This window comes from Leopardus geoffroyi, chromosome E2 (assembly GCF_018350155.1).
Source record: "Leopardus geoffroyi isolate Oge1 chromosome E2, O.geoffroyi_Oge1_pat1.0, whole genome shotgun sequence".
NCBI lineage: Eukaryota > Metazoa > Chordata > Mammalia > Carnivora > Felidae > Leopardus > Leopardus geoffroyi.
In genome coordinates, this window is record NC_059335.1 from 12,417,874 (window position 1) to 12,445,853 (window position 27,980).

Sequence of the window (27,980 nt, forward strand, 5' to 3'; positions counted from 1 at the left end):
ACAAGACCTGACAAACATGCAAAAGAATCACTTCGAGGGGCTCCTGGGGGGCTCCGTCCGCTTGAGCACCTGACTCTTGATTTCAGCTCAGGTCCTGATACCAGGGTCGTGGGGTGGAGCCCCGTGTCGGGCTCCGTGTGGAGCATGGAGCCTGCTTAAGGTTCTTTCTCTGTCTGCCCCTCTCCCCTGCTCTCGCTCTCTCTACAATAAAAATAAAAAAGAGTCACTTCCAGTGGAGAACAACTGTAAATGAGCAAAAGAGAGAGGGAGAGTGCTAAAAACTGCTGCAGAAATTCAGAGACAAGGCACTGACCGCGACCCGCTCCAGAGCTGTGGAGGTGACAAGAGACGTGACAGACTGAGCCGCATGGCTCTCACCTGAGGAGCCGTGGCTCTGGGTTGCTGCCTTTATCATCCAAAGCCTTCCTCCCCTCTTGAACTGGGGTACTGCATCTGGTGTGAAGGGTTGGTGCCCTGTGGAAAGGCAAGGACAAACATTTTAAATTAATATAGTAGAGGCCAAAATCACAACACATGCGTTTTCACCACACCATGTTTAGGACATCAGAATTAGTGTTTTCCAAACTGTTAATTATGATGCATCAGAGGACGACATTTTATTGCAAAAATCCAGGATCTAAGTGTGAACTACTGGGGTAAAAAAATGTCTGTTTTTTTCAGACTTTTTCCGCCACTGCTTACACAATTTTCAGCAACTGACTGTAGTTTTTGCTGCTGCAATGTGTAGTTATTGCCAAGGGCTCTGACGTTTTCTACCCTATTGTAGTTCTTTTTTCTTTTTAATTTTTTTAATGTTTATTTATTTTGGAGAAAGAGAGAGAAAGAGACAGAGTGCGAGCAGGGGAGGGGCAGAGAGAGAGGGAGACACAGAATCTGAAACAGGCTCCAGGCTCTGAGCTGTCAGCACAGAGCCCGACGCGGGGCTCGAACTCACGGACCGTGAGATCATGACCTGAGCCAAAGTCTGATGCTTAACTGACTGAGCCACCCAGGTGCCCTACCCTATTGTATTTCATTAAAAATACTGGTATAGGGGAGCCTGGGTGGCTCAGTCAATTAAGTGTCTGACTCTTGGTTTTTGGCTCAGGTTATGATCTCACGGTTTGTGAGTTCAAGCCCCGAATCAGGCTCTGTGTGACAGCCCAGAGCCTGCTTGGGATTCTCTGTCCCCCTCTCTCTTGGCCCCTCCCCCACTCACGCTCTGTCACTCAAAATAAATAAATAAACTTTAAAAATGCTGGTACAATACCCTAAATATGTGTCATGACCCACTAATTGGAAATGACCACAACTGGAGAAAAGCCAAAAATGTGGATACAGCAGTCATGGCGTCAATTTACGGCTCATGTACAAAACACAAACTTTGTTGGGGGTGCGGGGGAAGACCAGAAAAATGCCATCTCTGCATCTTATGCTGATTAGAACACCGGAAACCAGGTCAAGAGCTCCAAAGCCCCACACATCGGAGGGTAAATAAACCACACAGAGGGGGTGACATTCAGTCACAGAGCACCTGTCCTCACCCAGAGACAGCAGGTTCCGGAAGTTCTCCAGCATCACATCTCCATACAGCTTCTTCTGGGCGGGGTCAAGCAGCCCCAGCTCCTCCTCCGTGAAGACCACAGCCACGTCCTTGAACGTCACCGCCTCCTACAACATCAAGCACACATAAGCTCAATCTTGCGCCCGATGGCCACTCAGAGGAAGAGCACTGAGAAAACTGGAAAGGGTGGGTACAAAGTGGTTCCAGATTTTCAGAGACCACAGATTTTCACTACTATCTGATTAAACATTTCAAATAATACATACTGTCTTACCTGGCATTCTTTTCTTTTCAAAATAAATACTGAAAAGAACAACCTTTTCCATAAATACTAGCCTCCCGTCTAATTCTTTTCCTAGGATAAGTTCCAAGGGGTAAAAATTGCAGTGTTGAAGAATATGCCACTTCAAAACTACTATGTACAACGCCAGGCTTTCTTTTCAACTTTCTCTGTATTTTACGCTTCCCCCAAGAGAATATAAATATCCCTGATTCTCCACATCATACGCAACACTGAATATAACCAGTGTTTCTGAGTCCTAAGAAATTTGATCAGCAAAAAGCAACTTGTTCTTTTCGTACTAATTCGGTAATCAACGAGCTATCGTATTTTCATATATTTACTGGCCATCTTTATTTTTTGCTTCAGTACGTTGCCAGTTAATGTTCTTTGCTCATAGTCCAACCAGAGTTTTACTTTATGACTGCAAAATTTCTATTAGAGATTTGAAGCTTTTTTTTTTTTAAACATATTTAAATACTGTCACCCACGTTTTGCTATTGTTCTTGTATAGCTTCGTGCACTGCATGGTTTCTTGACCTTGACACGACACACATTTTGGGCCAGATAATGTTTGTTGTTGGGGCGGGGGCCTGTTTCATGCACCGCAGGATGTTTACCAGCATCCCGGGCTTCTATGCACTGGAAGCCAGAAGCCTCCCTCAAGTGGTGACACCAGAAATGTTTCCAGACACTGCCTGGGGGCAAAGATCACCCACGGTCAAGAATTGCTGATGCATGGTACTGTCTTAACTTTTCTTTTTATAAAATTTTTTTTTTTTTTCTGTAGTTTTTTTCAACGTTTATTTATTTTTGGGACAGAGAGAGACAGAGCATGAGCGGGGGAGGGGCAGAGAGAGAGGGAGACACAGAATCGGAAACAGGCTCCAGGCTCTGAGCCATCAGCCCAGAGCCCGACGCGGGGCTCGAACTCACGGACCGCGAGATCGTGACCTGGCTGAAGTCGGACGCTTAACCGACAGCGCCACCCAGGTGCCCCTCTTTTTATAAAATTTTTAATGTTTGTTTATTTTTGAGAGACAAGACAGCATGAGGGCAGGGGAGGGGCAGAGAGAGAGGGAGACACAGAATCCGAAGCAGGCTCCGGGCTGTGAGCTGTCAGCACAGAGTCTGACTCGGGGTTTGAAGTTACAAGTCTTGGGATCATGACCTGAGCCAAAGTTGGACAATTAACCGACTGAGCCACCCAGGCAGCCCCTGTCTTAACTTTTCATATGAGCATTGTGTGTTCATCACCGGAGCCCTGCACATCCAAGCGTCCTGAATGAGCATCAGAGATCCTAAAGAAGGAGCCTCTGAAGAGTGACCATGTAGAGGCAGTATTATCTGTGCTGTCTTCCATGCATAGGGCAACCAAGTGCACGTAGAAGGACCAAGACCCTGACTGGAGAATTATTTGCCCTTGCCTCCCTCTTTATCCAAATAAAAATCCACGGAGTCTTTTTGGATCAGTTAGACCTTTGCTTTCCTGTGTGAACTTAAACCGTTTTCTGAAATTCTACAATCCTGTGTCTCTGTAATTAAAATGCAGAGGAGACAAAGTACTGCCTCTTAAGGTCAGTCGGAAGCTAAACGCAGTAAGAAAAGCATCTGGAATGTCTCCCTGTGCTACTGGACTTTATAAAATTAAGTACCTTCTAATGGACTACTACTGAGCCATCAAAAAGAATGAAATCTTGCCATTTGCCACGACGCGGATGGAGCCAGAGGGTATTATGCTAGCAAGTAAGTAGCAGAAAGACAAACACCGTATGATTTCACTCATATGTGGAATTTAAGAAACAAATGAACATATGGGAGGGGGAAAAAAAGGAAAAAGAGGAAGAAACAAACCATAAAAGACTCTTCATGATAGAGAACACACTGAGTTGATGGAGGGAGGTGGGAGGGGGAAGGGCTGGATGGGTGATGGGTACAGGAGGACCCTTGTTGGGAAAGGCACTGGGTGTGGTATGTAAGTGATCGATCACTGAATTCTACTTCTGAAACCAACACTATTCTAACTAAAATGTAAATAAAAAACTGAAAAGAATAAAAAAGAGGGAGGGGGAAAAAAGCACATTATAACTTTGATAAAAATCAATCAATACCCAAATAAAAAAATATAAATCAGTAAATAAAATATGTACATGACAGGATTCAGACATGGATGAGAAAGAATCTAGCTTTCTTTTTTTTTAATTTTTTTAAATGTTTATTTATTTTTGAGAAACAGAGAGACAGAGCGTGAGCAGGGTTGTGGTAGAAAGAGAGGGAGACATAGAATCCGAAGCAGGCTCCAGGCTCTGAGCTGTCAGCACAGAGCCCGACGTGGGGCTTGAACTCGTGAACCGCAATATCATGACCTGAGCTGAAGGTGGATGCTTAACTGACTGAGCTACCCAGACGCCCCAAGTATCTAGCTTTCTTACGGGAAAATATGGAAGAATGTTCTCTCTGTGCAAAGCATCAGTTATACCTGGTTGCACTGTTATATCTGAGTATTCTACATACAATATCCCTGAGGATTTTGCCTATCAAAGGTACTTTTTCAATTTACATTCCTAAAAACATTAAGAACAAAAAGTGGCAAACCCCTCAAAATTCCTTTTTGAGGAAAATGGTTTACGTTAGGCCAACTGTTACTACAATGTTCTTTTTTAACTATGTCAAAATCAGAATTTATTATAATTTTACTTTCCTAGTTTTCATTTTTTAAAATTTTTGTTAAATCCCAGTTAGTTAACATACAGTGTAATATTAGTGTCAGGTGTATGATACAGTGATTCGGCACTTCTGTACAATAGCTGGTGCTCATCATAACAATGTCCTTTGAAATAGTAAAAATTCTGGGGGCGCCTGGGTGGCTCAGTCGGTTGAGCATCCAACTTTGGCTCAGGCCATGATCTGACGGTTCGTGAGTTCAAGCCCCACATCAGGCTCACTGCTGTCACTGCTCACTGCTTGGGATCCTGTCTCCCTCTCGCTCTGCCCCTCCCCGACTTGCACTCTCTCTCAAAAATAAATAAAACATTAAAGTAAATAAAATAGTAAAAATTCTTAACTACCTGAATGTCCGTGAATGGGGTAAAAGTTATGAGACATACACACAGACTACATCAATATAAGGGAATATAATGTAGCCATTAAAAATGTAGGAAATAGGGGCACCTGGGTGGCTCAGTCGGTTAAGCGTCCAACTTTGGCTCAGGTCATGATCTCGCAGTTCGTGGGTTCGAGTCCCGCATAAGGCTCTGTGCTGACAGCTCAGAGCCTGGAGCCTGCTTTGGATCCTGTGTCTCCCTCTTTGTCTGCCCCTCCCCCACTCGTGCTCTGTCTCTCAAAAATAACGAAATGTAAAAAAAATAAAATAAATGTAGAAAATATATTTGTATTAATTAGAAAAGGCATAATTTGAGAATTTTTATGTAACTATTAAAAATATACAGTTACCAGGGCGCCTGGGTGGCTCGGTCGGTTAAGCGTCCAACTTCGGCTCAGGTCATGATCTCGCGGTCCGTGAGTTCAAGCCCCGCGTCAGGCTCTGTGCTGACAGCTCAGAGCCTGGAGCCTGTTTCAGATTCTGTGTCTCCCTCTCTCTCTGACCCTCCCCCATTCATGCTCTGTCTCTCTCTGTCTCAAAAATAAATAAATAAATGTTAAAAAAAATAATAATTAAAAAAATATATATACAGTTACCAATGCCTATGAGGGAAAGGACATGGGAAAATGAAAACAGCTTTTATAAGGAAAATAGTAGTAAAATTAGGGAGGCTTTTTTCACTGCTAATCACTTTTCTCCTCTATTTTATTCGTGAAATTATGAAAGATAAAATAAAACAACAAAAATTAAACTGTATTAGCGGCTCTTGGGTGGCTCCGTCAGTTAAACATCCAACTTGAGCTCAGATCATGATCTGGCAGTTTGTGAGTCTGAGTCCCACGCTGGGCTCTGCACTGACAACGTGGAGCCTGCTTCGCATCCTGTCTCTCTCTCTCTCTCTCTCTGCCCCTCCGTGGCTTGCTGTCTCTCAAGAATAAATAACATTAAAAAAAAATTAAACCACACCAAAGTAAGAAGTAGTGATCCTCTGGCACAGAAGAGGTTTTGAAATGCCTATTAATCTATTGTTTTCAAGGATGCAACTAATCATTGAGAAATGAGACAGTAATTTCAAATCTAGAAAGGAAGCCCAACTCACCTTGAACTTGGTCATTTTGTCCTCCTTCTACTTCTAGGGAAGGGCTGAGTCCTGAGAAGGCAAAAAAAGGGAAGAGGAAGGAGAAAACAAAACCATCAGAGTCTGGCCAAGACTGTCGCTAACCCATATGGCTAACACACATCACTACCTAGGTTTCATGCTTTACATGAACTTGCAAAAGCGCCGTTTCCTCAGGGGGCTCAATGAGCAGAGCGTGGGTTGGATTCCAGAGACCACTCACCCCCTCAGCCGAGAGCCCCTGCACAATGGACAACCACCTAAGCACACACGGTGGTCCTAATAACACGGTGGCCAAATGTTTTAGGCTCATGGTACTGCTACTTATTAGTTGTGAAATCTTGGACAAATTATTAATATCTCCGTGCCTGAATTCCTTCACCTGCAAAAACGGAGGGATTAATAATGCCTACCTCATAGGACTGTTTTAAGAATTAAACCAGCAGGCACAAAGCACACAGAACCCTTTCAGAGTACCTTATTTCTTAGTAGCTGCAGAAAAGCAGGTAATATTCGCTAACATAAAACCTGTCCCCAAAGCGCCTGGGTGGGTCAGTCGGTTAAGCGTCCGACTGTGGCTCAGGTCATGATCTTGCAGTTTGTGGGATCGAGCCCAGCACTGGGCTCTGTGCTGACAGCTCAGAGCCTGGAGCCTGCTTCAGATTCTGTGTCTCCCTCTCTCTCTGCCCCTCCCCCACTCGCACACTGTCTCTCTCAAAAATAAATAAAAACATTAAAAAAAAAAAAAACACCTGTCCTCATAAATGGTTTCTATCAATGGTGTCTTTAGAGGCTGTTGTTCTGTCCTATGAAAACCAGCTGTAACCTCTGAAATATGGTATTCTCTCTTGGTCGGTCATTCTTTTTTTATTGATTTAATTTTTTTTTTAATGTTTATTTATTTCTGAGACAGAGAGATACAGAGCATGAGTGGGGGAGGGGCAGAGAGAGAGAGAGAGAGATACAGACTCCGAAGCAGGCTCCAGGCTCTGAGCTGTCAGCACAGAGCCCGATGTGGGGCTCGAACCCACAAACCACAAGATCATGACCTGAGCCGAAGTCGGATGCTCAACTGACTGAGCCACCCGGGCGCCCCATCTTGGTCGGTCATTCTTAACACGATGTCTTTGCAATAATATTTAACTACGTGGATGACTTTTTTCCCTGTGTAAAATATACACAACACCAAATTTACCATTTTAAACCATTTTAAAGTATTGTACAGTTCATTACATGCATTCCTCTTGTTGTGAACCATCACCACTATCCAACTCAAGAATTTTTTCACCATCCTCAACTAAACCTCTGTATCCATTAAACAGCAGCTCCCCATCACCCCTCCCCTCTACCCCTGGTAACCACTATTCTACTTTCTTTCTGTGAATTTGACTATGCAGACAACTGTTTTGTTTTGTTTTTATGGACGACTGGTTTTTGAAAGGTATGAGATCTTGTAAAGTTTACTCTGTTTAACAGTAGGGCCTTAAAAAGGACTCCATATCAAGGGGCGTCTGTGCAGCTCAGTCAGTTAAGCGTCCCATTCTTGGTTTCGACTCAGGTCGTGAGCTCACGTTCGCGGGTACGAGCCCTGTGTCGAGCTCTGCGCTGACCGCTTGGAGCCTGCTTGGGGTTCTCTCTCTCTCGTTCTCTCTCTGCCCCTCCCCTGCTCACGTTCTCCCTCTCTCAAAATAAATAAATTAATTAAAATATATACATATATATATGTATAAACTCTCATGAAGACGGAAGACAAATTAATAAAAGCCTGTGACCCTGCAAGATTCGTTTAACTGTAAGTTAGGCAATCAATAGGTCATTCGAACTCACAAGCTACAGTAATCATAGAAAATGGTTAAAGACAACAAAAATGGCAATGTGTGACATTACATAGGTGCCGAGTACACGTCAGGGACCTGGCAGAGCGCTTGGCACGCGCAGTTTCACTGAGGTGCTACCCACGTACCTGTGAGGAAGCTACTCTTGTACAAGTCGTGTGACTTTGGTCCAATCACCTACACGTCTGAGCCCATCCTCAGCTATTAACAAGGAGATAAAAACAGAATTTCAGTCATAGGAGTATTGTGGGAGAATAAACAAGCGGATCCACGCAATGCCCTTGGCTTTGTACCTGGCATTTTAGGAAGTTCTCAATCAACGATGATGATGAGGACAGTCGCTCCTATTTAACAGACGAGGAAGCTGAGGCTTGGTAAGGTCAAGATGCAGGGGCGGAATCGGAATCCAGCTCTCACCCCAGAACCAGCATTCTAGGTCTTGTCCCTCTGTGGTTTGTAAAGACAAAAACAAGCAGACGGGACTCTAAGGTCTCACAGAAAGGGACACGAGAGCCTGAGAGCTGCGGATGATAGACACAGAAACAGGGAGAGGACTCTGAAGCCACAGGATCTAGTTGAGGGAGAAGAGAACAGAGTCGTGAAGGGCGTAGGCTCCGGAATCAGACGACCAGGACGGGAACAGTGGCATCCCCAACTTGCTACTACTTTGTGCCTCAAATTCCAATCTATAAATTGGAAACAATAATGATAATGACAACAATAATACTACCAACCTCAGGGGAAGGGTACTCAGCCTACGTGACTATACATCAAACATTTGAAACAGAGTCTGCAGCTAAAACATTCAATACGGGTTACCCATATAGCCGCTTTACATGGAACCGTCAAGGACCCCCCACCCCCCACCCCTTTCCTCAGGGTGGATGCAGCTGAGCACTGTTTGCTGAGCAGTGCGTGGGCTAGATTCCAGAGACCACTCCCCTTCCAGGCGAGAGCCCCCACCCCCCGGCAGTGAACGACCCACCCAACCACACTGGTGGCCTGAATACAAGTTCTCCTTGTAGCTCTCGGGGTAGGATTCTGATTCTGGGAGGGTGGAAACTGAAAATACTCAGGTTATATTGCTGGTTCACTGCTGGACAATTTATTAATTACGATTAGTGACTGCGCCATCTTTAGATACAAGAACGCTAGTATGGAAAAGGGCAGTGGAAAACTTCCTAATCCTGGAAGAAATACCCTTTCGGGATTTGTGATTCACTTGGTTCTGACTGCTTGCCCAACAACTTCTGTTCGTTAAGAGGGCTCCGTGGGGGAGATCTTTCCATCACCTATGGGGGGGAGGAACATAGTCGGTAAATCAACCTCGTCATTAACACCTACCCAGCTTTACAGCTCAAGCACCTGAAACAGCGCTTGTAACAGAAACTGCTCAGGAGTCACTCAGCAGTCAGTGTCAGTGTCTTGACGAATGAACCTGCCACCAGGCAGACAGGCGGAGGCGCACGGAAGACAAGACTCATTGGTCTGAGATTTTTTTGTGAGTTGTAAAATTTTGAGGCTGATCCCAGTTGGGAGGATTGGAGAGTGGGGGTTTTATTTCTAACTTTTTCCTCCAGCTCTTTCACGATATTTGCAAGACCAAGGTCATCTGTGGAAGGAAAAGAGCCTCTGAATTTTCTTAAATGTCATCTTAGAAGGTGATGTCTGCTCTTCACAGTCAGTGCCTACATGAACTTCTGATACAAAATCCACAGAATGTGTCCATCAAAATATTCAGAACCACCAACCCACTGCCTACATAGTTAAGCATTAGACAGGCTAATTTATAAACTCTTCATTAAATAACTGAGTTTATTAATTCACTGAACACTCAGGGAAACCTCCCTGAAAGGAAGACAATTACCCAGTGCCAACTTGCTCACGGTCTGGTGATCACACACCGCTACAGGGCAGAGTAGGGCACAGGGTCTGGTGCCCCACGGCCCACACAGCAGGTCCTACATAAAGAGGGCTTTCGCTGAGCTGTGGGGGACGATGGAGTTCTGTTAGCCAAAAAGAAGCAGAATCGCTAGAAAACCTCATGAGAACATATGTTATGATGGGAGTGAATACAAACAAGAGGCAGCAACAGATAAGCAGGTAAGCAGGATTCAAATTATGGTGATGTGGGGCGCCTGGGTGGCTCAGGTGGCTTAGACGTCTTACTTCGGCTCAGGTCATGATCTCACGGTTTGTGGGTTCAAGCCCCGTGCTGACAGCTCAGAGCCTGGAGCCTGCTTCGGATTCTGGGTCTCCCTCGCTCACTGCCCCTCCCCTGCTCACACTCTGCCTCTGTCTCTCAAAAGTAAGCATAAAAAACAGGGGCGCCTGGGTGGCGCAGTCGGTTAAGCGTCCGACCTCAGCCAGGTCACGATCTCGCGGTCCGTGAGTTCGAGCCCCACATCAGGCTCTGGGCTGATGGCTCGGAGCCTGGAGCCTGTTTCCGATTCTGTGTCTCCCTCTCTCTCTGCCCCTCCCCGGTTCATGCTCTGTCTCTCTCTGTCCCAAAAATAAATAAACGTTGAAAAAAAAATTAAAAAAACAAAAACAAAAACAAAAAAACAAACTATGGTGAGGTGCGTCCCAGTTTTATCTGCATTTCAGCAGGGAAGCTGCAAAGGCCTTGAGGAAGGGAGGGTAAAAAGATTCCTTCTGTGTTGGAAACAGATTACTCTTTCAGCAGAGAGCCTCGAGGGGGAAGTGGCTGGGGCCAGAGAGCACTGTTAGGAGAGCCACGTCAAGAATCACCTCCTTCTTGGAGAGGGGGAGATGGGGGCGGAGCAGGAGGACCCTAAGCTCGCCTCCTCCCACGAACACAACTAGGTAACTACGAAACCATCCTAAATACCCCAGAAATCAACCTGAACAATGGTAGCACAAACTCCACTAAGGGTGGAGGAGAAGCCCGGCTGAAGATGTTAGGAAGTGTGGAGATGCAGTTTTGGAGAGAAACAGATGATGGCCTCAGTGGTGAAGGGGGAGCCACAGTTGCACAGAAGGCGAGGGACAGACTGGCACGCAGGGGAGCGCACAGGGACAATGAATCCCCAGAGCCGTGGGCTTGGAAAGAAAGAGAAGCTGAATTTCGTGAGTTCTTGCAACCAGCGAGGCTGAAAGCCTGGTGGGTTTTTTTTCTTTTGTTTCGTTTCAGTGTTTATTTGCTTTTGATACAGAGAAACGCACACACAGAGATCGTGAGTAAGCATGGGAGGGGCAGAGAGAGGGAGACACAGAATCCCAAGCAGGCTGCAGGCTCTGAGCTGTCAGCACAGAGCCCCACGGGGGCCCAGACCCATGAACCACAAGATCACGACCTGAGCCAAAGTCGGATACCCAAGTGACTGAGCCACCCAGTCGCCCTGAAAGCCTGGAGTATTAAAGGTCAGCAGGCTTGGCTTGGGGACAGCCGGGAGACACCGGGACTGCTCTCGGAGAGAAGGCAGCACAGAACCAGACCACAGACACCCAACGTGGCAACAGCAATCTGAAGCGTGCCTGGGGCACACACAGTGGGGAGGTTATTAGCTCGTCTCGGAGTGTGTTCCAGAGAGGCAGCATTCACGGAGAGGCCCTCCCGGAACAAAGAAGCTGGCAGGTGCCATTTTCATCCCCCGCCCCTCAGCATAAACACAGAGCCACCTGCAGGAACCAGAGCAGCACTGACACTCTTTAAATTTAAGCTCTTGCTTAAACCAAGCCGAGGGCACACAGCACACACTGGAGACACTCCGGAAGCACCAGGCCCTGGGAAAACAGAGGACACTACGTTGCAGGAACTGGAGGACCTCTTCTAAGTGAGCCCATAACCATCAACGACAGGAGATGTAGCTGACTTTCCTAACACCGAGAAACAGGTGCAGAGACCCAGACAAAATGAGAACACGGAGGAATCTGTTCCAAACGAAAGACCAGAACAAGCCCATGGCCAGAGATAAAAGTGACACAGATTCAAGTAACATGCCTAATGGAGAATTTAGAGGAATGATCATAAAGATACTCATTGGACTTGAGAAAGGAGTGAAAGACTTCAGTAAGACCATTATCACAGAGAGAAAGAATAACATAGAGATTAAGGGCTCAATGAATGAAACGAGAAACACACTTGATGGAATGAAGAGCAGGCTGGAAGAAGCAGAGGAACGAATTAATGACCTAAAAGAGTAATGGAAAGCAATCAAGCTGGACAAAAGAGAGAAAAAAGAATCACGCAAAACAAGAATACACTCAGGGAACTCTACAACTCCATCAAACATTAGCAACATTTGCATTATAGGCGTCCCAGAATTAGAGAAAAGGGGGCAGAAAATTTATTTGAAGAGATAATAGCTGAAAACTTCCCTAATCTGGGGAAGGAAACAGATATCCAGAACCAGGAGGCACAGAGAATGCCCAACAAAATCAACAAGAGCAGATCCACACCAAGACATATTGTAACTAAAATGGCAAAACATACAAAATTAAAAAAAAAAAAAATTTAAGCAGCAGGACAAAAGAAGACCGTTATGAACAAGGGAAACCCCATAAGGCTATCAAGGGATTTTCAGCAGAAATTTTCCAAGCCCGGGGCACCTGAGTGGCTCAGTTGGCTAAGTATCTGACTCTCGATCTCAGCTCAGGTCATGATCTCACAGTTTGTGGGTCAAAGCCCCGTGTCGGGCTCTGCACTGACCTCGTGGACTCTGCTTCGGATTCTGTCTGTCTCTCTCTTTCTCTCTCTCAAAATAAATAAACTTTAAAAAAAGAAAAGAGGGGCACCTGGGTGGCTCAGCCGGTTGAGCATCCGACTTCGGCTCAGGTCATGATCTCATGGTCCGTGAGTTTGAGCCCCGCGTCGGGCTCTGTGCTGGCGGCTCGGAGCCTGGAGCCTGTTTCGGATTCTGTGTCTCCCTCTCTCTCTGCCCCTCCCCCGTTCATGCTCTGTCTCTCTCTGTCTCAAAAATAAATAAACATTAAAAGTTTAAAAAAGAAAAGAAAAGAAGAGAAGAGAAGAGAAGAGAAGAGAAGAGAAAAGAAAAGAAAAGAAAAGAAAAGAAAAGAAAAGAAAAGAAAAGAAAAAAGAAACTTTCCAAGCCAGAAGGGAGTGGCGTTATATATTCAACATGCTGACTGGAGAAAACCTACAGCCAAGAATATTCTATCTAGCAAGGTTGTCATTCAGAATAGAAGGAGAGGGACACCTAGGTGGCTCAGTCGGTTAAGCGGCCGACTTCGGCTCAGGTCATGATCTCACGGTCCGTGAGTTTGAGCCCCGCGTCGGGCTCTGTGCTGGCGGCTCGGAGCCTGGAGCCTGTTTCGGATTCTGTGTCTCCCTCTCTCTCTGCCCCTCCCCCGTTCATGCTCTGTCTCTCTCTGTCTCAAAAATAAATAAACATTAAAAGTTTAAAAAAGAAAAGAGGGGCGCCTGGGTGGCGCAGTCGGTTAAGCGTCCGACTTCAGCCAGGTCACGATCTCGCGGTCCGTGAGTTCGAGCCCCGCGTCGGGCTCTGGGCTGATGGCTCAGAGCCTAGAGCCTGTTTCCCATTCTGTGTCTCCCTCTCTCTCTGCCCCTCCCCCGTTCATGCTCTGTCTCTCTCTGTCCCAAAAATAAATAAACGTTGAAAAAAAAATTAAAAAAAAAAATATATATATAATTAAAAAAGAAAAGAAAAGAAGAGAAGAGAAGAGAAGAGAAGAGAAGAGAAAAGAAAAGAAAAGAAAAGAAAAGAAAAGAAAAGAAAAGAAAAAAGAAACTTTCCAAGCCAGAAGGGAGTGGCGTTATATATTCAACATGCTGACTGGAGAAAACCTACAGCCAAGAATATTCTATCTAGCAAGGTTGTCATTCAGAATAGAAGGAGAGGGACACCTAGGTGGCTCAGTCGGTTAAGCGGCCGACTTCGGCTCAGGTCATGATCTCACGGTCCGTGAGTTTGAGCCCCGCGTCGGGCTCTGTGCTGGCGGCTCGGAGCCTGGAGCCTGTTTCGGATTCTGTGTCTCCCTCTCTCTCTGCCCCTCCCCCGTTCATGCTCTGTCTCTCTCTGCCTCAAAAATAAATAAACATTAAAAGTTTAAAAAAGAAAAGAAAAGAAAAGAAAAGAAGAGAAAAGAAAAGAAAAGAACAGAAAAAAGAAACTTTCCAAGCCAGAAGGGAGTGGCGTTATATATTCAACATGCTGACTGGAGAAAACCTACAGCCAAGAATATTCTATCTAGCAAGGTTTTCATTCAGAATAGAAGGAGAGGGACACCTAGGTGGCCCAGTCGGTTGAGCGTCCAACTCTGGATTTTGGTTCAGGTCATGATCTCAGGGTCATGGAGCCCACCGCAGGGGACTGAACCTGCTTAAGATTCTCTCTCTCCCTCTCTTTCTGTCCCTCCCCCATCCACATACTCTCTCTCTCTAAAATTAAAAACAGGGGCGCCTGGGTGGCGCAGTCGGTTAAGCGTCCGACTTCAGCCAGGTCACGATCTTGCGGTCCGTGAGTTCGAGCCCCGCGTCGGGCTCTGGGCTGATGGCTCAGAGCCTGGAGCCTGTTTCCGATTCTGTGTCTCCCTCTCTCTCTGCCCCTCCCCCGTTCATGCTCTGTCTCTCTCTGTCCCAAAAATAAATAAACGTTGAAAAAAAAATTTTTAATTAAAAACAAAAAAAAGGACAGGAGGAGAGATAAGGAGGTTTCCAGACAAACACTAAAGAAGTTCATGAGCACTAAACCAGCCCTGCAAGAAACATTAAAGGGGACTCTCTGAGTGGAAAAGAAATACCAAAAGTGACAGTAAGAAGGTAGGAACACAAAAGCAGTAAAAATTGACTACTTCTGTAAGATAAAGGTAAAAAAAGGAGCTCACAAAAGAAAAGGATGTAAAACATGACACCATAGACCTAAAACGTGGGGAGGAGAGGAGAAAAGAATGGGTTCAAACATAAAAGGCCATCGACTTAATACAGACTGCTATATGCAAAAGAGATCATATACAAACCTAATGGTAACCACAAATGAAAAACCACTAATAAATATGCAAAGAATAAAGACAGAGCCATCCAAATATAGCACTAAAGAAAATGACCAAACCACAAAAGGGAGAAAGACAAGAAAGGATCAGAGAAAACCTTAAGAAACAATGACAAAACAGGTAATAAAATGGCAATAAATATATATTTACTCTGAATGTAAATGGACTAAATGCTCCAATCAAAAGACACAGGGTGACAGAATGCTTAAAAAAATAAGACCCATTTTATATGCTGCTTACAGGAGACCGACACCTAAACACTGAAAGTGAGGGGACACCTGCAGACTGAAAGTGAGGGGATGGTGGAGCCCCTGGGTGGCTCAGTTGGTTAAATGTCTGACTATCTCAGCTCAGGTCCTGATCTCAGGGTCATGAGTTCAAGTCCTGCGTTGGACTCCATGCTGGGCATGAAGCTTACTTAAAAAATAAAAATAATTAATTAATTAATGTTTTAAAAAGTGAGGGGATGGAGAAACCTTTATCATGCAAATGGGTGTCAAAAGAAAACTGGAATTGCAATACCCTAAATGCAAAATGGCTTTTAAAACAAAGACTGTAACAAGGGACAAAGAAGGATACTGTATAATAATAAAGGGGATAACCCAACAAGAAAATATAACAATTGTAAATATTTATGCACCCAATATGAAAGTACCTAAATACCTAAAACAGTTATTAGCAAACATAAAGGCACTAATCCATAATAATACAATAATACTAGGGGACTTTAACACCCTACTTACATCAATGAATAGATCATCCCAACAGAAAATCAATAAGGAAACAATAGCATTGAATGACACACTGGAACAGATGGATTTAACAGATATATTCAAAACATTCTATCCTAAAACAGCAGAATACACATTCTTTTCAAGTGCGCGTGGGACATTCTCCAGAAGAGATCAGATTTAAGGCCACAAAACAAACCTTAATAAATTCAGTAAGTCATACCATGCATCTTTCTGACCACAACTCTATGAAACCAGAAGCCAACCACAAGGAAAAACCTGGAAAGACCACAAATACATGGGAGGTTAAATAACATGCTACTGAACAATGAACGGGTCAAACAGGAAATAAAAGAAGAAATCCAAAAGTACATGCAAACAAATGAAAATGGAAACACAACTGTTCAGAACCTTTGGGATGCAGCAAAAGCAGTTCAAGAGGAAGTTTAAAAGTCTTTATTTTTTTTTATTATTTTTTTTAATGTTTATTTATTTCTGAGAGAGAGAGAGAGAGAGCGAGCGAGCATGAGCAGGGGAGGGGCAGAGAGAGAGGGAGACATAGAATCCCAACCAGGCTCCAGGCTGAGCTTTCAGTACAGAGCCCGACATGGGGCTTGCACCCATGAACCCTGAGATCATGACGTAAGGCGAAGTCAGACACTAAACCCACCGAGCCACTCAGGTGCCCCCAAGAGGGAAGTTTAAAGAAATACAGGCCTACCTCAAGAGGCAAGAAAAATCTCCGGGGCACCTGGGTGGCTCAGTCGGTTAAGCTTCCGACTTCAGCTCAGGTCATGATGTCACGGTCCGTGAGTTCGAGCCCCGAATCGGGCTTTGTGCTCTCAGTTCAGAGCCTGGAGCTTGCTTCAGATTCTGTCTCCCTCTCTCTCTACCCCTCCCCCACTCACTCTCTGTCTCTATCAAAAAATGAATAAATGGTAAAAAAATATATATATATTGTTTGTAAAAAAGAAGCAAGAAAAATCTCAAGCAACTTAGATTTACATCTAACGGAGCTAGAAACAGAACAACAAATAAAACCTAAAACCAGCAGAAGAAAGGAAATATTAAAGATCAGAGTAGAACTAAATGATGGAAAAAGAAAACAACTGATCAATAAAACCAGTAGCTGGTTCTTTGGAAAAAAAAAATCAGTAAAATTGATAAATGTCTAGCAGCCTTATAAAGAAAAAAGTGGGGGAAAGGACTCAAATAAAATCACAAATCACACAGGAGAAATAGCCAAAGCCACAGAAATATGAACAATTATATGAGAATATTATGAAAAACTATATGCCAACAAATTGAACAACCCAGAAGAAATAGACAAACCCCTAGAAACATATCACCTACCAAAACTGAAACAGGAAGAAACAGAACATTTGAACAAACCTATCACCAGCAAAGAAATTGAATCAGTAACCAACTCTCAAAAAACAAAAGTTCAGGACTAGAAGGCTTCATAGGTGAATTCTACTCAACATTTATTTTTTTTTTAATGTTTATTTTTGGGAGAGAGTGTGGGAGGGGCAGAGAGAGAAGGAAAGAAATAATCTTATGCAGGCTCCATGCTGTCAGCAGAGCCTGACACAGGGCTTGAACCCACAAACCGTGAGGTCAAGACCTGAGCTGAAACCGAGAGTCAAATGCCTACCCAACTGAGCCACTCAGGCACCCTGAATTCTACTAAACATCTAAAGAAGAGTTAATACTTCTTCTTCTCAAACTACTCCAAAAACGAAAAACAAACAAACAAACAAACAAACAAAAAAACAGAAAAGGAAGGAAAACTTCCAAATTTATTCTATTAGGACAGCATTACCCCAATACAAAACCAGACAAAGACATCACAAAAAAAGAGAGAACTACAGGCCAATCTCTCTGATGAACACAGATGCAAAAAATCCTCAGCATTTATCAGCAAACCAAATCCAAGAATACACTTAAAAAGTCATTCACCACAATCAAGTGGGATTTATTCCTGTTACATGGGTGGTTCGATATTTGAAAAATCAATCAATAAAAACCATATGATCATTTGAAAAGAGAGAGAAGAAGAGATGAAAGGAGGGGCCGTTACAGAATAAGTTTCTGTCACGGAGGCTTCTCCCACATTTGAGCAGAGACTTGAATCATGAGAGAGAGAGAGCCATGTAGCTATCTGGTATCTGAAGGATGCGGAATTCAGCCAGAGAGAAACAAAATTGTTTTTGTTAAAAAGTCACAAGTCTGTTCTCTCTACCAGTGCCTCTCAGATTATTTATTTATTTATTTATTTATTGCCTCTCAGATTTTTTTAAATTTTTTTTTTTCAACGTTTATTTTTTTTTATTTTTGGGACAGAGAGAGACAGAGCATGAACAGGGGAGGGGCAGAGAGAGAGGGAGACACAGAATCGGAAACAGGCTCCAGGCTCTGAGCCATCAGCCCAGAGCCCGACGCGGGGCTCGAACTCACGGACCGCGAGATCGTGACCCGGCTGAAGTCGGACGCTTAACCGACTGCGCCACCCAGGCGCCCCACTGCCTCTCAGATTTTAATGTTCCATGAATCACCTGGGGGACTCTGGGAAGGCACAGGTACTTGTGTCTCACCCCAGAAATTCTAAATCAGGAGATCACGGATTTGGACTGAGAATCTACATTTTTAACAATATCCCAGGTGATGCTGATGCCGTTGGTTTCTGGGTCACTATTTGAGTAGTATCAGTCAAAAACCGCCTTCCAGGGGTGCCCGGGTGACTCAGTCAGTTAAGCCTCCGGCTTTGGCTCAGGTCATAATCTCACGGTTCGGTTCGTGAGTTTGACCCCGCGTGGAGCTCTGGGCTGACAGCTCAGAGCCTGGAGCCTGCTGTGGATTCTGTGTGTCCCTCTCTCTCTGCCTCCCCCCGACCTTGCACTCTGTGTCTCTCTCTCAAAAATAAAGAAAACATTAAAAAAAAAAAACACAACAACCAAACCTCCAGATATTTTCCATCAGATTCAGGACTCGAGGTTTTCACCTCCACCTTTTCTACTAACTACAACAGACTGCCCTGTTGCCTAAGAGCAAAAAAGTTAAAGAAAGTAAACACAAATTGCAAACTTCTCTTTCTCTAGGGTTCTAACAACAGGATTAGAATCAAGGTTTCTTAAGATCAGAAAGCACTCCAAGAGCAACTCTAAGCACCTAATTTTACCCACAAGGAAACCCCACACCATTCATAAAAATACTCCCAGTAATAGTTCCAGCAACTGACACAGCAACTGACCTACTACCTACCAAGGCGCTACTCACATGAATGCTTTACGTGCACCGCGTCATTTGATCTTCACAAATCTAGAAATTCGGACAATGATTATCCCCATTTCACAGATAAAGAACATGGAGCACAGAGAAGCGGCTTGGCTCATGATTAACCAGTGCCCTACGGAAGGGTCAAGATTTTCACCCAGAGCCTCAACTACTACTAAGACCTTGGTTCTCAACTCAGGCAGCACAGTAGACTCAGAAGGAACTTCAAAACAAACAAACAAAAAGGTTCAGGCCTCAGCCACAACTAATCAACTCAGGTCTGGCATGGGCGGCTGACAAGTGCATTTCTACACCCCTCCCGTTGTCCCAGGCCACAGTTTCATTGGCCAGTCAGGACACTGAACCAGGCACTAAAGAACCCAGGCAGCAGGTCGCCTAGGCCCAGGCCCTTGTCCTATTTGTGTAGTGGTTCTCAAACTCCAGTGTGCAACTGAATTGTAGGGCCTGAAATTCCATGTGCTGCCTGGACATCTTTGAGCTTCCTGGGGCCCAAAGGCCTAGCCGGGAGTTCCTCTGCTGTCTCCAGATACGGCCCTGACCCTGGGGGGAAAGGCTCCCACCCCAGCTACTCCCCCTATGTATCAACCAGGGCTTTAGGTTCTATACTGGCTATTTGACATCTGGTATTCCTAACCTCTGCATAAGGCTGCTGAATCCCAAGGCCAGCCTGTCAACCAAAGCCAGCTTCCTGAGGGCACGCAGGAGTCATATAATTCCCCCAACCACTGAGCCCAGCCTATTTTCACTAGTACCCCAGGTGGGTGTCTCCACCGAGTTACTTCCTGTCACGATCGTCAGTCATAAAGGCAGAGCCCAGGCCCTCTCTGCTTCCCGACCCTGCGTGTGACAGGCTTCATGTGGTCCTGTGTGGCAGGCTGTGTCTCTCGTTTCTGGCAGAACTGAATTAAAAACCTTCTTTCTCAATGGCATCAACCTCTCCATGTTGTCACTCAATCACCTTTATAACTTAAGACCTGACACAATTCCCCCTACTAACCGGACCAGCTGCACACTACTCAGTCATCAACCTAACAGGTCTCACCTCCCTGCCAGCCTGTGAACTTATCCAGACAGGCTGGCCACATCTTCCTGCAGGAGCCCAGGGTCACTGTACCTCGTCACTACAAAACCCACCTCCCTGGCCCCTGCTGGTTCGCTCTGTTCCTGAGTGCCGGCCCCTGGATGGCCCTGTAGGACACGCAGTGTCCTCCCCACAAGGCTGCGGGAAAGCTGCTGCCCATCTCGCCTCCCCGGTGTCACGTGTCACCCATTCAGCATCTCACCCTACATAGGACAAGGACTCGCCTTCCTACACAGCGTGAACAGGGAGTGAGCAGAACAGCATCGAGTTCCCTAACGTGATTTTGCTATGACCAAAGTTTGAGAACCACTGTATTATTCTATTCTGCCTCTCATGGAGTTCTCTGTACTGTCCAAGGGCACCCAGAAAGTCAAGGGCAGGGTGAGACCTGGCACCCAGGCCTCCTGCTTTCCCAAATCCCTGCTTCTCTCCGTTGTAAGATGCCCCTGCAGGCAGATCCCCAGAGTGAAAATGGAGGTTCTATTGAAATCAGCGCCGCCCAATAGAAACGTAATCCGAGCTCTATGTGTAATTTATTTTTTTATTTTTAAAATATTTATTTTTGAGAGAGAGACAGAGAGAGAGAGAGAAGAGAGAGAGAGAACAGGGGAGAGGCAGAGAGGGAGGCAGAATCCCAAGCATGCTGCACACTGTCAGCGCAGAGCCCGATGTGGGGCCTGAACTCACAAACTGTGGGATCATGACTCTTCAAATCAAGAGTCAGAAGCTTAACCGACTGAGCCACCCGGGTGCCCCCACGTGTAATTCAAATGTTTCTAGTAGCCATGTTAAAAAAATGTAAGAAGCAGATGGGCTTTATTTATTTATTTTTAATTTTTTTTTAATGTTTATTGATTTCTGAGAGAGACAGAGCATGAGTGGGGGAGGGGCAGAGAGAGAAGGAGACCCAGAATCCGAAGCAGGCTCCAGGCTCCAGGCTCCAAGCTTTCAGCACAGAGCCCGACACGGGGCTCAAACTCACAGACCGCGAGATCATGACCTGAGCCCAAGTCGGACGCTCAACCGACTGAGCCACCCAGGTGCCCCCAAATGGGCTTAATTTAAACAATATGTTTTATTTAACCCACTATACCCAAAATATTACCACTTGAATCTGCAATTGCTATAAAAATTCCTGAGCCATTTTATGGTTTATACTTACAGCACATCTCAGCACCAGACATATTTCGAGTGCTCAACTGTCACATCTGCCTGACGGCTGCCATACTGGATAGTGCAGACTTGAACCTTTTTAAAGCAACAGAGCCCATATAACCATCTCCCAGGGACTCTCTAGGTTCAAAAGACAGCAGATTCGTGTCAGTTGCAAGTTTAACCAATGGTTATTACAGAAACTAACCATTTCTGTTCAGCTGAATGATAGAACCGAAGTAGTGAAAGCAGAAGGTGCATGAAAAAAACGAATACCTTAAAATCTCCTTTTGCCCTTTCAATAACTGGCTGCATTTTCCATGTTGTAAAGTCATCTATAATGGTAAAATAACTTCAGTCTGTAACACATGGAGGATTTACAACATGCCAAGCACTATTTCAAGCACTTTGCATAGCATAGCTCTTTTAAATCTTTAATTAAAATAATTAAAAAAATTTTTTTTAATGTCTATTTATTTTTGAGAGAGAGACAGAGTGTGAGCCTAGAAGGGGCAGAGAGAGAGGGAGACACAGAATCTGAAGCTGGCCCCAGGCTCCGAGCTGTCAGCACAGAGCCCGACACGGGGCTCGAACCCACGAACCATAAGATCATGACCTGAGCCGAAGTGCGGCGCTCAACCAACTGAGCCACCCAGGCGCCCCTAAGATAATTTTTTAATGTTTATTTAGAGGGAGAGAGAAAGCATTAGCAGGGGAGGGGCACGGAAAGTGGGAGACAGAGAATCTGAAGCAGGCTCTGCGCCAGCAGCGCAAAGCCTGATGTGGGGCTCAAACTCATCAACCGTGAGATCGTGACCTGAGCCGAAGTCAGATGCTCAACTGACTGAACCACCCAGGCGCCCCCCCCTTTTTTTTTTTAATTTTAGAGAGAAAGAGCATGAGAGAGAACAAGCAGGGGAAAGGGGGAGAGGGGGAGAGAGAAAGAGAATCTCAAGCAGGCTTCATACTCCACGTGGAGCCCAACACGGGGCTCAATCCCACAAAGCTGGAATCATGATCTGAGCTGAAATCGAGAGTCTGACACCCAACCAACTGAGCCACCCAGGGACCCCACATAGATGGCTCTTTTAATTTTCACAAAAGCCTTAGGAGGGAGGTACTGCTATCCCTACTGGACCGGTTAGAAAAGTGAGGCACGCAGAAGTTAAATAATGTGCCCAAGGTTATCCAGTCAGAGTGCTTGAGCTGGGTTTCAAACCTAGCTGCTGAAGTTTGACCCTGGTTCTGCTTCCCGCCAACTGTGCCACCAGGTCATTTATTCAATTGTCTCTGACTGTCTATTCACCATTAAAATGCGAATAATAATGATGGCACTGTAGTGAAAAATAAGTGAGTTAACACGTGTAAAGCGTTAGAAATTCTCCAAGTCATGAGAGCTGCCCAACAAATGTTAGCTATTCTAATCGCCCCCCTAATGATCTCCATGCAACAAACAAAAACCGAAACATTAACACCGATTTGTTTCTAAGGACATCTGTTTTAGATCATGACATATTATGCATAATTGTACATCAACTTCTGCACTGATGTATTCTATAGCCCACCCCAAGTGAGATAAAAGACAACGAATGTGGATAGAGATTATCTTTCTTTTTTTTTTTTTTAAGTTTATTTATTTTTGAGAACATTAGACAGCATGAGTGGGGGAGGGGCACAGAGAGAGAGGGAGACAGAATCCGAAACTGACAGCGTGGAGCCCCATGCAGGGCTTGAACTCATGACCTGTGAGATCATGACCTGAGCCAAAGTCGGACGCTTAACTGACTGAGTCACCCAACTGCCCAGATTATCTTTCTATTTTGTCCTCTAATCCCAGGCTGCGGCTCCCTTTTGGAATGCTATGTGAATCACACTCACTGAATAACTCTTCTCTGATCACCTCATGCTAGGCACTCTGAATAAAGTATGATGAGGTCCAGGAAACAGTGGTCCCTACAGCCAACAGGAGACAGAAAATAAATCAAGAGTTATATATTTTAAAATAAATAAATAAAATAAAATACTCAAGGAGAGGGGCGCCTGGGTGGCTCAGCTCATTCTCTCTCGTGGTTTGTGAGTTTGGGCCCCACATCAGGCTCTGTGCTGACAGCTCAGAGCCTGGAGCCTGCTTCTGACTCTGTCTCCCCCTCCCTCTCTGCCCCTCCCCTGCTCCTGCTCTGTCTCTGTCTCTCAAAAATAAACATTAAAAAAATTTTTTTTAAATACTCAAGAAGAACAAAATGTGTACATGGGAAGCAGAGAAGCAACAAAATTAGCAAGGACTGAATCAGGGGGATGGTTACATAGGAGTTCATTACATTACACTTTGGGTAAGTTTGGAAATTTTCATAGTAAAGACTTAAGGTAGTAACTATGAATAGTGTGATAACAATTTCATAAAATAAATACACATTTATAAACTACTAAACAGAAGTGCATTAAAATGTTAAACACTATTTTGTAGTACTATGAGGTGGTTTTTTTTTGTTATTCTTAATGCTTTATATATTCTATATTTTCTGAATTCCCTACAGTAAGTGTGCCTATCTTCTTTATGTATTTATTTATTCATTTTGAGACAGAGAATGAGCAGAGGAGGGGCAGAGAGAGAGGGAGACAGAGGTTCCAAAGCAGGCTGGGTGCTGACAGCAGAGAGCCTGAGGTGGGGCTCGAACTCACCAACTGTGAGATCACGACCAGAGCCAAAATCAGAAGCTTAACACGCTGAGCCACCCAGGCGCCCCTGAGTGTGCATATCTCCCATAATGAGAACATGAATAACAAATACTCTCTGAAATAAAACTAAATGAGAATGCTTCCAAAATTTTATAAAGAAGTCCAAACTCACAAACGCTGATTTCAAATTCCACTGCAATAAAAGTCCAACGAAACTCCACAACTTGATCCCGAATGACTCTTCTGCAGGCAGTTTCCTATAGTTAAATACTTACGTAGCATATATTTCTATTTTGTGTCCTAATTCCAACTTGGGGACTTTACACTTTGGGACCAAGGATATCTATCCGCAGAAATAAGGAACACACACCTTGTGCTCAAATCCCACTGTTCCTATTAGCAGTGTGACATATGATAAGTAACTTATGCTCCTCTGCCTCCATTTCCTCAGCTGTAAAATACAGGTAATAACAGTATTCACTTCATAAGGGCTTTGTGGAAACTGTATGCGTTAATTTTTATAAAGCCCTTAGGATGACACTTAGCGCTCAACGTTTAATCATTATGACCATTATTCGTGCCCTGTACGTATTCTACAGATTTTCCCAACTGTTTAACTGAGCACCCTTGTAACGGAAACATTTTGCTAATGAATGAAGTATCTTCTCCCACCGCAGAAAAGGAAGAGGAATGTTAAGTTCCGTCTCGGTGGGGCTTTGCTGCCAGGAGCCCTCTTTTAGAAGTCAGGAAAGCGGAAAGAAAGGAGGCCGAGATACTATGATCTTGTCTGTGGCCCTGTTAAAACCGCAGAAGATATTCCGGGGGTGACGCACTTTCTTATTAAACGAGTCAGAAGTAGTCCAGGCTCAGCCTCCTTTCCCATATGGATCAGAAAGAAGGGCCAGGGCCACTTCGAAAAGCTTCCAGAGACATACCTTCCTGATCACTATCACAGAGTGTATATTCACAGCTAACACCTTGCCACACGGCTGAATAGCTCTAAACCTGTTACTTGCATTATACCATTAATTCTCAAAACAAATGTGTAAAGTAGGTACTCGTAATATCACCGTTTGCAAAAAAAAGCAAACTGAGGGGCGCCTGGGTGGCTCAGTCGGTTGAGCCTCCGACTTCAACTCAGGTCATGATCTCGCGGTCGGTGAGTTCGAGCCCCGCGGGCTCTGGGCTGATGGCTCAGAGCCTGGAGCCTGCTTTCGATTCTGTGTCTCCCTCTCTCTCTGCCCCTCCCCCATTCATGCTCTGTCTCTCTCTGTCCCAAAAATGAATAAACGTTGAAAAAAAAATTAAAAAAAAAATTTAAAATAAAAATTAAAAAAAAATTTTTTTTTTCTTAAAAAAAAAAAAAGCAAACTGAGGCACAGAAAGATTAAGTTCTAGGAAGTGACACAGCGTGCGGAAGGTGAGCCGGACAGGGCAGCGGAGAGCTGGAAGACCCTCAAACCCTGCGGATCTAGGTCCGCCTCCAGGCCGGGGGAGGGGGAGACTCGCGAACCGCCCCAAACGCACAGGCTAGGGCGAGGGGAGGGGAAGGCAAGCGGCCGCCCCCGTCTCTTAACCTTGCTCTCTGCCGTTGGCCGAGGCTTTTCCTCCCCCGGGACCGAGGGCGTGGCGCGGCTGATTCCACTACCAGATCAAAAGTTAAAAGAAGTCGCGGGGTCGCCGGTATCACTCACCTCCCCGAGAGAAATGAAGGCCGCGATCTTAACCTCCCGCAGCGGAAATACCTCCAACAACGCGGAGCTCCTGGACTACATTTCCCAGCATCCCCGAGAGCAACCCGAGGCCCCGTCCCGCCTCCGTGTGAGACTGAGAAGCCGGCTCCGAGACCCACAGCCTGAATCCAATTCCCAGAGTCCACGAAAGGAAAGAGCTTCTCATTCTTAACCCCCGGTAGCAGAAATGCCTCCGAAAACGCGGAGCACTGTTTTATACGCTCTTATTTCTCGAGCGGAGCAAAGACATCCGCGCTTTTCCGGAGCGGAAGTGTCCCAATCCCAGAAAGCGTGTGGACTACACATCCCAGAATCCTCTGAAGGGCTGAGCTTCCCGCCTGCCTGCAATTTCCTTTTGAATTAGCAGGTGAAGTCTAAATAAGCTCTTCGGTGTTTGTGGAACTTTGTTGGCCTATTTTTTCCCTCACTCCTCCCTATCATACGTGATATAGTTGGAAATATGAGAAACAAAAGTAAAATAATTGCAAAGGCGTGCTATGGGTTAGGTAAAAACAGAGATCAGAAAAGTGACGCCTGAGCTGCACTCAACAAGTCGTTATTACATGCGCCTGGATTCACCTGTGACCAAGAAACCATTAAAAAGGAGATGCAACCATCTAACAGGATATAAAACAGAAGCAGCAAACTTTTCCGCTTTACCTTCGCTTTAGGAAAGACGTTAGGAATTTTTTCTTGCATTGGCAGGGAACTGGAGGAAATATAGAATAGGGTCCACCCTATACAATGTCTTTTTAAAAACTCTTTGAATTCAAATTAAGGAATCATATATAATTTTTGCTCTATTTAATTGAAATGTAAGTGACATATATATTGTATAAGTTTAAGGTGTAAAACATGTTGATTTGATACATTTACATATTGTAATGTGATTACCACCTTAGCCTTAGCTAACACTTGTCACTTACCTTAGTCATTTCTTTTTTGTGATGAAAACAATTAAGATCTAATCTTTTAGCAACTTTGAAGTTTATAATACAGTTATTGTTAACTATAATCACTATGCTGTGCATTCGCTCTATGGGATTTCTTCATCTATTATTTCTAAATTTGTATATTCCAAACAGCATATCCCCAATTCTCCCACCCACCCCCCCAGCCTCTGGTAACCATCATTCTATTCTCTGCTTTTATGAATTTTCCCTTTTTAGATTCCACATATGAGATATCATACAGTATTTGTCTTTCTCTGACATATCTCACTCAGCATAATGCCCTAAAGGTCCATCCATGTTGTCCCAAACAGCAGCGTTTCCTTCCTTCTCATGGCTGAATAATATTCCACTGTATATATACCACAAATTATTTATTGACAGACACTTGGATTGTTTCCATACTTTGGCTGCAAGAAACGTGGGAGTGCATGTATCTCTTATAACTCCTATTTTCATGTCGTTTGGTTAAATCTCCAGAGGTAAAATTGCTGTATCATATGGTACTTCTATTTATAATTTTTTAGGAAACTCATATTGTTTTCCATAGTGGCTGAACCAATTTATATTCTCACCAACAATGTACTAGGGTTCCCTTACCTCCACATCTTTACCAACACCTGTTATCTCTTGTCTTCTTTGTGATAGCCCTTCTAACATGTGTGAGATGATATCTCTGTGGTTTTGATCCTCACTTTCCAGATGATTAGCAATGTTGAGCATCTTTTCATGTACATGTTGGCCATTTGGATGTCTTCTTTGGAAAAACGTCTGTTTAGTTCCTCTGTCCATTTTTATAAATCATATTAGTTATTGTTGTTGTGGTTGTTGTGTTGTATGAGTTCTTTATATATTTGGGGTATTGGTCTCATGCTCTGTCTTGCTCTCAAAAATAAATAAACATTAATTTTTTTTAATAAAATAAAATCTAGTTTGTTTGATAGAAGTATTGGTACTCTGGCTTTCTATTGACAACCATTTTCATGATAAATATTTCTCTATCCTCTCAATTTGAATTTGCAGGTGTTTTTAGGTCTAAAATGAGACTCCTGTGGGAATATATAGATGGGTCTTGTTTTTGTTTTTTACCTATTCTGATACTCTATGTCTTTTAATTGGACCATTTAGTCAATTTACATTCAGATTAATTATTGATAGATACATATTTAGTACCATTTTATTTCTTATTTTGTCGTTGTTTCTGGAGATTTTCTCTATTCCTTTCCAGTCTTTGTCACTTTGGGTCTTTCCTTCCCACTCAAAGAGTCCTCTTTAGTATTTCTTGCAGGGCTGGTTTAGTGGTCAGGAACTCCTTCAGTTTTTCTTTGGGAAATTCTTTATCTCTCTTTCTATTCTGAATGATAGCCTTGATGGCTAGAGTACTCTTGGCAGTAGATTTTTCCCATTCAGCATGCTGAATATATCATGCCACTTCCTTCTGGCTTGCCAAGTTTCTGTAGAGAGATTTGTT

The 27,980-nt window shown here is 44.3% G+C and overlaps 1 protein-coding gene across 1 annotated transcript in view; it reads right to left on the reverse strand.

The window, feature by feature from the left end:
* ZNF45 (zinc finger protein 45) overlaps window positions 1-25,798 on the reverse strand; it is a 72,146-nt gene extending 46,348 nt beyond the window's left edge. Inside the window, exons 1-6 of the mRNA XM_045441368.1 lie at window positions 25,521-25,798; window positions 8,193-8,346; window positions 8,028-8,100; window positions 6,047-6,097; window positions 1,545-1,671; window positions 379-474 (exon numbers count right to left, since the gene is read on the reverse strand). Of these exons, the coding sequence (XP_045297324.1) occupies window positions 379-474; window positions 1,545-1,671; window positions 6,047-6,061 (238 nt within the window). The 5' untranslated portion in view covers window positions 6,062-6,097; window positions 8,028-8,100; window positions 8,193-8,346; window positions 25,521-25,798. The remainder of the gene's footprint in view (window positions 1-378; window positions 475-1,544; window positions 1,672-6,046; window positions 6,098-8,027; window positions 8,101-8,192; window positions 8,347-25,520) is intronic.
* Window positions 25,799-27,980: the final 2,182 nt, after the last annotated feature.